This window comes from Medicago truncatula, chromosome 4 (genome assembly GCF_003473485.1).
Source record: "Medicago truncatula cultivar Jemalong A17 chromosome 4, MtrunA17r5.0-ANR, whole genome shotgun sequence".
In the NCBI taxonomy this organism is placed as follows: domain Eukaryota; kingdom Viridiplantae; phylum Streptophyta; class Magnoliopsida; order Fabales; family Fabaceae; genus Medicago; species Medicago truncatula.
This window is the reverse complement of record NC_053045.1, coordinates 61360028-61373210: the sequence shown is the minus strand read 5'-3', so window position 1 is coordinate 61373210 and position 13183 is coordinate 61360028. Positions and strand designations below refer to the sequence as shown.

The window sequence follows — 13183 nt, the reverse complement described above, 5'->3', positions numbered from 1 at the left end:
ATTATGAGGGAGTAAATTTTGACTAAAGTTGGATCATCAAAATTCTAAAGTGAAAAAGGAAAGGTATAGCTAGATGGATGATCATGATACACACAGGACAGAAAAAACCAAATATTGTTAATGTTATGAACTTTTTGGAATGGGTCCCTTTCTTTTAGACTAGTTACAACTGGACTTTAATTAGTTTTTAATTATAAACTTGTTCAAAAATTCAAAGAATAAAATGGAATGAAAAAAAAAAGGAGGGAATAGAAGGGATAGTAGCTAAAAAATGTGTCTTTTCTTGTCTCTTATCAAACCCTCATAGGACAATGAAGGATGATGATTGTCCTTTGTACCTTTCGGTGCTTATTATCCTTCCCATCCATGCATGCTCTCATCATCTTTGACCATTTTTTGACTATCGAATCCTTTAGGTTTTAATTTAATCGCTCCATTGTTATTTTTTTAATCAAAAGCAAAGAAGTTGCACCACTAATTCAAACTAATAAACCACAAATTAGAAATCACAGGGTCACATTCGCTAACACACTATTTTAATATATCCAATAATAATAAGTCATGTTATCCATTTTTTAATTCATTTTATCTATAATCGATTTCATCTTTGCGGCATTAACATTTTTTTATTAAATTAAATTTAACTTTTCTTGTTCGATGCTCAACCTCCCACAAACTCTGTTTCTTCACGTTGTTCTTTGTCAAAAATTGTCTGTTGAAACACGAATTATACTCGACGTGTGGATTTTGGAATTGCTAAAATAAGTTTAAAAATGGAGATGATGGTAAAAGATATTTTAATTTAGCATGTAGTCGTGCTAGAAAGTATGCGAGACGGTCAAAGAATCTCTTGAAGCCAAATCTTTGTGCATAAACAGGGTGTAAGGTCAGATTGAATGTGTGTATGAGTTTAGATGGCTCAGTTGCAGTTTCAAGGGTTTTTCTTGTTCGTAATCATGATCTAGGTCCAACCAAAGCACAATATTTTAGATGCAACAAGAGTGTGGGGATCAGGGCCGGCCCATAGTCCGTCGAGGCTGGGCGACGACACCGGACCTCCAATTTTTTGGGGCCCAAAATATTTTTTTTTTATATGTAAGACACGAAAATAATGATTATATATCTATTAAAAGCGAATTTATTCAATTTGTACAGCTTGCTTTAGTGGCGTGACCATTTTTTGTTGAGTGTGAGGTCATGTGTTCAAGACCCACCAAAGTGTGATTTTTTTTAAATAACTTATTTATTTTTTTGGGGCCCAGATTTTTTTTTTTTTGCATCCCTTATAAAATTAAAACCGGACCTATGAATTTGTTAAGACGGCCCTGGTGGAGATTCAAGTGAAGAGGAGGTTAGAACTCAATGATCAAACTTGTATCAATGTAAGTAAAACCTTTCGATCTTTAGTTTTTGAAGAATATGGATATGAGAATCTTGCGTTTGGAGAAAAAAGATTGTAGAAACTATATAAACAAGGTAAGAAGACTACAACTTGGAACTAGATATGCCGAAGCAATACAAATATACTTTGTGAGAATATATGCAAAGGCAAAACGGTCAATTTTATTATGCAATAGATGTTGATGATGAAAGCCGGTTACGAAAAGTGTTTTGGACAGATGCAAGATGTAGGGTTGCATATGAAGGTGAAGTCATAACTTTTGACACCACTTATTTAAATAATAAATATGATATGTCTTTTGCTCCTTTTGTTAGAGTGAACCATCGTAGTCAATCTATGTTGTTGGATTGTGCTTTGTTGTCGAATGAGGATACTAAAACTTTTACATGGTTGTTCATAACTTGGATAGAATGTATGCATGGTCGTGCTCCAAATGCCATTATTACTTATCAGGATAAAGCAATAAGGAATGCAATTGAGATTGTCTTTCCGAAAGCTCATCGCCGATAGAGTGCTTATGGCATTTAATGAAAAAAGTTCCTAAAAAGTTTGGTACTTTGGGTCTATCAAAACACTTCTACATGAAATTGTATACGATTGTTTTAACAAAAGTGATTTCATGAAGAGTTGGGGAAATATGATTAATAATTACAAACTAAGAGATATTGAATAGTTGAAAGGGATTTTTTGGAAACAACATCGATGGGTTCATGTGTATGTGAGAGACAAATTTTGAGCCGGAATGTCAAGCACGTAAAGAAGTGAAAGTATGAACTCATTTTTTGATGGATATGTAAGCTTAAAGACAACATTGAAGCAATTTGTTGAGAAATATGATAATGCATTGAGAGACAACATTGAGGGACACAAATGACCATTTCAATGTTTGTTATCCTGTGCAATTGAGTTCCTGCCAGCGCGGAAGGCCAACGATGCAGCTAAAGTGGCAAGTGTAACAGACAAGTCAGCACTGTTAACACTAAGTTAACGTTTCAGATGCATTTGACTATTAGAACATACATTGGAGGAGTTTTTGATTCATTAAACTGATTCAGAGACCAATCTGATAGTGAGTGACACTTCAAGGACCCAAATGAAGGTTTACTCAACAACTATTCTATATAGTACGATATTTTGCTTACGAAATTTGACAAATGCGCTTGGTAAAGCATCTCGCACGTGCATCTCCTAGTTTCTTTGTTTGAAAATGAGATAAAACAAAAATTAAATATATTAAAGAAATATTACAAATCCCTTCATCTTGTATTTTACTCCAGCGCAATAATGCCAACGACTATTTCAACTTTTCAACCAATGAATTATCTATTGCATTAACACATCTACAAGATACTAAGCTACAAACCATTCATTTGCATTGCTATCTAGCATTCACTCAAGCAATCTAACAATGTTGATGGCTATATTAAATTCAGAAGCTTGTTGGAAATTGACTTTTCCGTAAGTTGAAAACGATTGCAACTTTCGCCATGATGAAACCTATGCAAATCCAGTGAATTACAAAGCCTATTTCAAAGACTTGTGATTGTTATTCACCGCCCCGAATTGAAGTATAACCCCAAACTGGGGACTAAGAGATGTGTGTGTAGGTTGAACAAGTGGGTCGGAGACACAATCTGGAGATGGGTCCACTTTGCCAACGAAGGTGACGACATTATGCTGATGTGGGTGAAACGGTGAACATTATTCTAGTTTTTAAGTATCCGTGGTTATTCGTACCGTTAATTAAAATTTGAAATTCAAATTGTTGGGGCTTCTTATAGAATGACACGTGGCAACATAACATGAAATCTCTCTAAGAATGTAATTTGTTTTTGGATTTTTTCTAGTAACACCCCTCGAGTATCCACCCTAAAATAACTAAAAAACCCTTGTTGTGAAATTAAATTTACAAAATCAAACCATTGATCCATTTTCTTTTCCTCTTCACTTGCCCCTCGTTGCTTTGCTTCATTTTCGAATCTATATCAACATTATACTCCCTCCGGTCCTATTTATAAGAAAAAATTGACTTTTTAGATTCATTGAATAATTAATGTATTTGGTATAGAATGTAGACCAAATACATCATTTATGCAATGAATCAAAAAAGTAAAATGTTATCACATTTTACATGTAAGAAACTCCATTACCAAAGCCTCATTTATTTTGATTCTTATGTTGGTCATTGTGTGAGTGTAATTTGCGCCCATTTTTGTTAAAACCATCTATTAATAATCTCAATTAATTGTAGAACGATTGAGAAAATTTAAACTAGAAATATGAAGAGCAATTGGAATTTGATTCAATTGAAAAAATATGGATGCAAATGAATTACTTTTAGTTTTGGTTTGTGTATTTGTTTTTAAAGAGACTTGAAAGTCGTGGAGTCGTTGATAAAAAACTCAGACTTTATGAGCGAAATGGAGTCGAGGATTGAAAGTTGCGTGGTTTCGAAAATTGAAGGCAAACATTTTTTTTTTTTTTTTTTTGTATAAAAAGAGTAATTTAGTATTATGATTAAACTTTAAATTGATTTAGGTGTAACTAAATATTTTTGGGGTATTCTTAGATTTATTTATTTATTTTTGTTTCCTAAAAGTAAAATAGGAAAGGATTCCTCTCATTAAATATATAGATAAAATAGGAAAGGATTCCTCTCATTAAATATATAGATATAGATACAAGCTCTATTTGATAAAAATAGCGGATGATTGATAAGTTAGCTGATAGCTTATAGCTGATGGTTTATAGCTGATGACTTATAGCTGATAACTAGTAGCTGATACGCTACTTGAAGTGTTTGGTAAAATTAGCGGTTCAATTAGCTGATAGATGTAAAATTATATAAAAGAACACATATAATTCATAATAAAGTTTATATCAATTAATGTTTAAAGTATTTAAAAATAAAAAATTGTTAATTTAATATTATTATTAAATTAATTTTTATTTCCTAAATGTTAATTTATATTTATTTTCATTTGCCTAAAAAAATTAGATATAAAGTGTAAAAATATATATATATATATATATATATATATATATATATATATATATAAATATAAATATATATTGAAGGTAAACTTAACATTCTCATTTTTTTTTTTGGAGAAAATTATTGTCCTTGTTCTTATTTTCTACAATTCTGATATATCAAACAAAAATAACGTGTCATTTCGCAAAAAAAAAATGTGACATTAAATATTGAAATAGTCCAAAAAAAAAACATAACAATTGTAACGAAAAAAAATTTAAACGTTACGGTAAAAAAATATCTTTTTCTATTGAGAGAAAAAGGATCTTTCATTCATAAATAAAATAGCATTCATATTTAAAACATATGTATTTTAATTTATAATATAATAAAAAATGGAATTTAGTTAGAATAATAAGGGTAAATCTGGAATTAAAAGTGAGAAGCTATAAGCTCAAACGCTACTTGGAATAGCTTTTGAAAAATAGCTTATAAACTCGTGAGTAAGCTCATGATGAAAAGTGTTACCAAACATAGCTTTTTTGTCAAACGAGCTTATAAGCTATAAACTCTTTTTTGGGTGTTACCAAACATACCCATAAAAAATATAAAAATATAAAATAGATGTGCGAAAAATATACATGTATTTAAGATATTATCCACCTTGGATATTATATAACTCTGAATATTACACTGTTGTAAACTCTATCTATTTTTCACTTGAACCTGAATCGTCTAATATAATTGTTTTATGTCGTAAGCGATATTGATCGTAGAAAATAATGGATTGATTATTACTACTATTACAGACATTTTGCATCGGTCTTTCTACTTTTTTACTACACCAACACTTACGAATAATATATATATATATAATTTTGATTAAAATTATAGATAAATAGAGGTTTATATATATCTTTATTTTATTTTTTGAAAGATACCAATAATATAGTAAATATAAGAAAAATTCATAGCCTGTACTAGAGAAATCCTCATTTTCTCTCCTAAATCACCTGTACCAAACACACGCTAAAGGCATATAGTCTGATAGAGAGGTGCGATGAAATTGAAGCTTCACTCCTATTGGAGTTAGTTAAAGTTGCTTCTTCGTTTCTCCTTCTTCTACTAAGCACACTCACCATCGTGAGAAGTGAAACGCAGAGCCTCCGCCGTAGAATTCCATCCAGATCTACAGGTCTTTCTTTTACTCTTTCTTTTTGCTTATTTTGTTTTTCATCATGATTCATTACTTCTTATTACTGCGATTGTTCAATTCTCATACATAATATAATTGTGTGTGATGATCTCACTTTCTCAATTCGAGATTACTTTCTGTAATTCTAGATAGAAGTTAAACACTAATTTGCCAGGCTATTCACAAATTTCAGGCGATTTACTCTATGTAAATATAGTAATAAGTTGTTTCTAAACTGCATAACATAACATGCATCAATTTTAGTCCCTATTGTTAACATGGTAGGCATCAAATACTTTTAGAGACTACATTGACAAATTCCATGTACTTTATGGACTAGTTACTAGTTATTGTATTTATATATTTTAAGGACTAAATTAATGGTTTATTTTTTAGTTAAATTCTCTCTTATCTCGTTTGTGGATAATGATTGCGACAAGTAATAATTTCGATTTCAACATTTTATCTTATCTTTAAAACATATACGATAATGAATATGACTTTTGGATCAGACCATGTTGTATTCATTGTTTATGTTAGTTTTAGATCAAATCATTAATTAGGTGACTACTCCATTTGAAATTAAACATCATCCATATTTCAGTTATTTGATCGAGGATTCAATTGATTTTTCAGTAACAACTACACTGCTTGATACTGATGAATAGCTCTGGAGTACTTAAGTCTTCAAGTTCTGAGTTAGATCTCGATCGACCCAACATTGAGGATTACCTCCCTTCAGGAGCTGCCATTCAACAAGAACCTCGCGGAAAGCTTCGCCTGTATGTCTTCTCTCTTCCATATTCTGTTTGTTTCTACTCTGGAGTTTTGGTTGTGATTTTAATATCACCAGTTTTCTGCTTTCTTCTGGATTTTTTTTTTTTCAGGCACGACTTGCTCGATATTTCTCCTACGCTATCTGAGGCTGCCGGTGCTATTGTAGATGTAAACTATTCCCGCATCTTTTATTCATCACTGTTTTACTGTTTGTAAGGTTTTTATGTATTGGTTACTCTTTATCACATATTTAACTTTTGTGTTGTACCAGGACTCGTTCACAAGATGTTTCAAGTCAAATCCTCCAGAACCATGGAATTGGAACATTTATTTGTTTCCTTTGTGGTGTTTCGGAGTTTTACTTCGATATTTGATAGTATTCCCTACAAGGTTAGCTGATTCCTATCACTATGCATTTTACTGTTACTATTATTAAGTTTGGCTATTAGAGGGTCTGCTTGGTTGATTTCAGATTGCGTAATTAAGCTTCATGATTGACAGTATATTAGGAAAACATAATTTTTACAACATGGTTTGAACTTCGACTTTTGCACTATCAAATTGACCTTTTTTTGTTTTTTTTGTTTGTTTTTGTATTTGGCCCTATTTCTCTTACTTTGCTGCTTTTAATGGTAACAAGTTACTTTATTGTCATCTTTTCTTGAAAAATGATGTCATCCTAATTGATCTTGCAGGGTTCTTGTGTTAACAATAGGATGGATAATATTTCTTTCCTCCTTCATTCCAGTGCACTTCCTATTGAAAGGACATGACAGGTTGAGGAGGAGTATTGAGGTGATTATTCAACTTATTTATGATTCATTCCATCATTACCTATTTTATATTTTTGTTGGTTTCACTTTCTCTCTTCGTACACTTCACTACTGTTAATGACCATTCTAACAGCATAAAATATAAATAACCACTCAGATTTCTCTTTTATTCACCTCATCTATGAACATAATAAATTTCTGGGTTTCAGTTGTCTTGATGATACTGATATTTAAGCTGAATGATATGCTAATGTTGTTTCGTAAGACGAGGTATATATACTTCAGGTTTATGTCCATATTTTGGTATCTGCCCGTGTACTTCTATTTGAGTATTACAATAAGTTTTAGCTTCATTCGGTTTTAAGTGTCTATTATCTAGTCTCAATTCATTTTCCCTCAACTATTGAGGGAAATATAACATTTTCCTTACATTTTGTTTTTATTTTTACTACAAAAAGTGAAGGATTTTCTCTTGCAATAAAAATATTAACATTCCATTAATAGATTGGTCAGTTGCAGAAAGAAAACATTGTGAAAATGGCTGCATTTAAAAATCAAATTGTGAATTAGACTTCAGAGGAGTTAGTAGAAATATCTTGAATAATGAAATCCACCTGTGTAGAAGATTTGGCCAAAATTTTGGTGGGCATGATTAAAATTTTCCCTCTATGTAATGATTTACCTGATTAATGGATGTTGTATGTCGTGGAGTACTAAATACAAGTTTGTTTCATATTCTTGTTTGTCGGGCAATGTATTGTGTATATTTCTAAATGCCCTCTCTTTTTATCCCTTTGCTGGGTATTAATTCCAGCACATTAACCTTTTGTTCATTAAACTAAATGTATTTAAATTGCTTATTTCCTTCAGAGGTCTTTGGTAGAGATGATATGCAGTTTCTTTGTTGCATCTTGGACTGGGGTTGTTAGGTACCATGGGCCAAGGCCCAGCAGGCGACCGAAACAGGTTTGTCTAGCCTCTGTTAATGTTGTCATATTTCCCTAATTTCCACATTCAGGTAAGATAAACGTGATAAATTACTAATTGATATTTCCCTTCATTTTCTTAATAGGTTTTTGTGGCCAACCACACTTCCATGATTGATTTCATTGTCTTGGAACAGATGACTGCATTTGCTGTTATTATGCAGAAACATCCTGGATGGGTTGGTAAGCATACAGAGTACGATTTTTTTTTTCTTTTTTTCTTTTTGCAAAATAAAGAGTAGATTAAATATGAAGAGAAAAGCAAAGGACTGGGGGGACATAAACCTGACCTAGTAAAACCACACAAAAGTGTTAAAGTTATCCCAAAAGTGTATAGCAAACAGGGCAAAACTACACCAAAAATGGTAAGGAACCAACCCAAAGGGGTATATTAAACAAAAACAACCAGACAACAGCAAAATGAAGCTACCAGGAAGAGAAACCCAATTCCGAAGCAAACGAAAACCCAACAAGCGCATATAGAGTATGATTTAAATACATAGGACATGTGTCTTTATCACGGATGAGAAGCTTTATGATCTAAGCATTTGTTGTTGGTGTTGTTGAAGTTAAAAGCTTTAGATAACAAGAGAAAGGAATAAGTACTTCAAATTATGACTACGATTTGATGTGTTGATTATATACAAAAGGCGAAGCATTAACCCTATTTATACTATTACTAGCTCCTAACTCTAATCAAACAGGGAAAGAAAGGGTGGGTTTAATTTGTGCCTGACTGAGAAAAAGAAAGGTAATATTGGGGAATTGACATGATTATTGCAAGAGTCCCAAACTTTAGGGAACTTGGTAGTGGAATAGTGATGAAATAGGTTGCAAAGGGCGGTACTGCTTTGATACTATGTTGAATTAAGAGTTTAAGATAGTAAAGAGGAAGGAATGAGGACTTTGAATTATGATTATGGTTTCATATATTGATGATCCGAAAGACAGAGAACTTACCCTTACTTATATTAATATTATAAAAAAAAATTCATATGACTTACTAGGTTTTTATACGATTACACTCAGATTTTTACAGAATTTGAATCGCTCAACGAAAGATTTGTGGGGGGTGGGGGGGATGTGTTCATTGCCCTTAGGCGCTCTATCTTAGGCTTTGGGTGAACTAAATGGACATCAGGAAGAGTAGGGTTTATGATGAACAATCATGGATGATTTAAAGAATAGCTTCGTAATGTTGATTTGTTGTCATAATTTGTCTTGACTGAACTTAATTTATGAATTTTATTAAAAGTTTAAATACTATGCAGGATTGTTGCAAAGCACCATTTTGGAGAGTGTAGGATGTATCTGGTTCAATCGATCAGAGGCAAAGGATCGAGAAATTGTGGCAAGAAAGTTAGTATAAGTAAAAATATTAGAAAATATATATCTGTTTCAAATTCCTCCTTACATGATTATGCGTATTCTAGATTGAGGGAACATGTCCAGGGAGCTGACAACAATCCTCTTCTCATATTTCCTGAGGGAACTTGTGTAAATAATCACTATACAGTCATGTTCAAGAAGGTTTGTGAATCATTTGCAACTACAGTCATGTAAAATGTTATCATATTTGTGCAGTAGCTTTTCTTTTGTTGTTCTGTTATTTTGCACTCATTGATGTCTCTTCTATTTATGTTCCTATTTTCTTTATTGAAGTCTTGTAACTTTTAATGGTGTTTAGGGTGCATTCGAACTTGGCTGCACAGTTTGCCCAGTTGCAATCAAGTACAACAAAATATTTGTCGATGCTTTTTGGAACAGTCGAAAGTAAGATGTTTCTCATGTTAATTACTCCCTCCGTTCCTTTTAAGTGTCCATTTCAAGGAATATTTTGTTCCTTCCTATTTAACTGTTCTTTTCAAAGTTCAATGCAACATTAATTATTGATTTGTCAATAACCCCCTTAGCTATTTATTACATAGAGAGAAATAGATGAAATGTGATAACAAACGATTAAGGGTAATATCAGGGATGGATCTACCTTTAGTAAATTGGGGGCAACTGCCCCCACTACTTTTTCAATGGTATTTGTTAAATCTTTGATATTTTAGCCTATTGCCCTCTCTAAAATAATAGATTGCCCCCATTAAATGGAAATTTATACTATAAAAAGAGTTTCTTTCATGAATTTTATAAAATCAAATGTGTAAATGCATTTGAGATGAAATTTTAAATGATTTTTACCATACTTTTTAAACATAATGACATGTAAATGACAATTTTAATTTGTAGATATTAACGAGTCTTTAATTTTTCCAGTATATAATAGTATAGCGTTTATAATGTCAAGTATTTTGCTCAACGATAATGATGTTATTATTTTATCACTTTTGCATTGCTAAAATTTTTGTATAAATATTTATCTTATAAAATCTTGCTCCCACAAGTCAAAATTTCTGAATCCGTCACTGGGTAATATAGGTAAAATATAAATAATGGTATCAAAAGTAACAATATTTATTTGGTGTCTTGGTACATGTAAAAAGCTACAAAACTGTGCCTAAAAAGGACCAAGAGGGGAGTACTTCTAGTGTTGTAAAATATTGGCCATGGTGGCACCATTGCAAATTGCGGTGGCAGATTTTTTGACAACCGCCATGGCCAATTCGTAAAGGATGGCAGCGCAATTGGCAATTGCAGTTTATGGAGGATTTTTGGCTTTCCGCCATCTGCAATCAACAACACTGATTACTTCTACCATGTAAATTGTTTATTGATATAATAGAGATTCTGCATTTCATGCTTTGCAGGCAATCATTCACTAAACATCTGTTGCAGCTAATGACATCTTGGGCTGTTGTTTGTGATGTTTGGTACTTGGAGCCACAAAGTCTGAAGCCAGGAGAGACACCCATCGAGTTTGCAGAAAGGTAAATAATCTTGACCCCCAAATATACAGAGGTCTATGTTTTTCTTTCTCCAAGTGTTGTAATTGTATCAATTTAATTTTAATTGTTCAGGGTTAGAGACATAATCTCAACTCGTGCTGGCCTTAAGAAGGTTCCTTGGGATGGATATCTGAAGTATTCTCGTCCTAGCCCAAAGCATAGAGAAAGAAAGTAAGTTCAAGTTCCAATTTTTCTGGGTGTCCACTGTACTATCATATATTGTCTGGAACAGAAAAACCCTTATATCAATTATCAAATGTGTTACTTGAACTAGGGATGTTCATGGTACGGGATCAATCTGATAATCCAACTCAACACAAATGTTTGATTTGTTTTTTTTTAGTTTGGGTCGAGCACAAATCAACTAAATTCAGCCAAACCCGAAGTGGATTGGTTTGGGTAACGAGTTTATGATTTCAAACCTGTGATTCCGTGAAAAATGCGATATTTATTTTTTTGTTAATGTTGTTGAATTTAGAAAATTTTCAATTTAATTCATGTGCTAAAGTTTAAAATTAGTCTAGGTAGTAGAAATTTCATGAAATAGAATGTCATTTAATTAGATTAATTTTTTGGAATTTTCAAAATATTGTCTTATAACCCGTTCCAACCCAATAGATTCATCAATGGGTTGGATTAGTTGAATTTGACAAAAAACTGATTTTGACTCTATCCGAACACATGAATTTTGATGGGATCAGCTAACGAGGTTGGCCTAAACCTACTCAACCCTACATGTGTAAACCCTGAACTTGAACCTTTCTGTTTATATCAAAATATAGTGTTAGTGTTTTACAATATTCAATGGCCCTGCTGTGATTTGTTAGTTTTTAAGTTAATTCTTACGTGTTATGTTGAATATACTCATTTGTGTAGGCAACAGAACTTTGCTGAGTCGGTGCTGCGGCGCTTGGAAGAAAAATGACTTGTACCTTTTTTTTTTTTTATTTTTTTTTTTTAAAGTTTATGCCACCGTTTATATTTAGGTTCATTTTGTCATGCATACATCAAAAAAAAAAAAAAAAGTTGCCCGATAAAATTTGGCAAGGATGATCATTTTCTTGGACAAATAAACGAATATGAGTTATGTCAAAAAAAAAAAAAGGAGCTATGTTTTTCATGGATGAATAATTTGATGGGGTTCTGGATCTGAGCTTTCATTCAAACGTATTAGCAGTATCTGTTCAAAAAACTTTTTCATGAATTATTTTATTACCATTGTATATTCCTTTGTGTTTCTTCTATTATCTAAATACATGACATATCAGTAAGAAAAAAAGAGTAACTACTAAATAATGAAGATAATGTTCTCCAACTATTCTCACTAATCGAACTTTAAAAGGGATAATAATATGAATTGAAAACAATTACATAGTCAAACGCTAAACTTCAAAAAGCTTCCCCTTTTCCTATTTTGGTTTGTTAAATTTGTACGTAGGGTACCTCTTTTTGTGATTTTTTTTGCTTTTAAGTGCTTTTCTTTTGGGTGAGTTAAGTCACAATCTATGTTCCCCATATGTTTTGCCTACAAACAAGTTATGTCGGCCATAGGATAGTATACAAACACTCGCCTTAACTCTCTGATTTATTAATTAATCATTACATATCTACCTTTTCCCTCTCCCTCTCGTGAGTACCTTTGACCTAAATTAAAAGGCATGAAGTACCTATATCTATATGTCTTAACTAGCAACCAAACCCATGTTTGATTTTTTTTTTCCTTATGTTAATTAAAATGATGAAAGGATTGCAGTAATTTTGCCTTTTGGAGGATGCAAACAAAGAACTCGTGGATCAAGTTAATTAACCAATTGTGCTTATATCTATATCTATAAATCTATCCAACACTTCTTTTCTAATTACAGCACATTCAGAATTATTTTGTTAATTAATCATGCTTTGATGAAGCACTACAGTGCCCCCGACCGGCGAAGCATGCGGTTGAATTTCAGAATTTCATTGCCAAGATCTTGTCTTCTTCTATCTGTATTATCTTTTCTTTCTTGCTATCTCTTCTCTAGTTCATACACAGATGTAAAGTGTTTTTTAATAGACGAAATGACAAAGTGATTATAAATTCACACACATAAGTGGAGGTGTTGGGGTTGAACTCTGATCATGACATTTAACCTAACAATTTTGATATTTTTGTTTAGAATTTATTATGCACATTAATAATTGT

At 32.0% G+C, this 13183-nt stretch overlaps 1 protein-coding gene across 2 annotated transcripts; it reads left to right on the top strand.

Annotated features, from left to right (window-relative positions):
- The first annotated feature begins 5365 nt into the window (after window positions 1-5365).
- LOC11438241 (glycerol-3-phosphate acyltransferase 9) lies at window positions 5366-12193 on the top strand. 2 transcript variants are annotated; one of them, XM_039833439.1, is made up of 13 exons: window positions 5366-5571; window positions 6208-6353; window positions 6459-6516; window positions 6620-6738; window positions 7044-7143; window positions 7992-8087; window positions 8194-8290; window positions 9379-9466; window positions 9541-9637; window positions 9795-9880; window positions 10864-10983; window positions 11074-11172; window positions 11276-11495. In XM_039833439.1, the coding sequence occupies exons 2-13, from the start codon at window positions 6232-6234 to the stop codon at window positions 11301-11303; spliced, it is 1110 nt and encodes a 369-aa protein (XP_039689373.1). In that variant the 5' UTR covers window positions 5366-5571; window positions 6208-6231; the 3' UTR covers window positions 11304-11495. The 2 variants fall into 2 exon arrangements, with proteins under 2 accessions (XP_039689373.1, XP_003610100.1); XM_003610052.4 differs by lacking the exon at window positions 11276-11495 and adding an exon at window positions 11878-12193 and having other exon boundaries at window positions 5367-5571.
- Window positions 12194-13183: the final 990 nt, after the last annotated feature.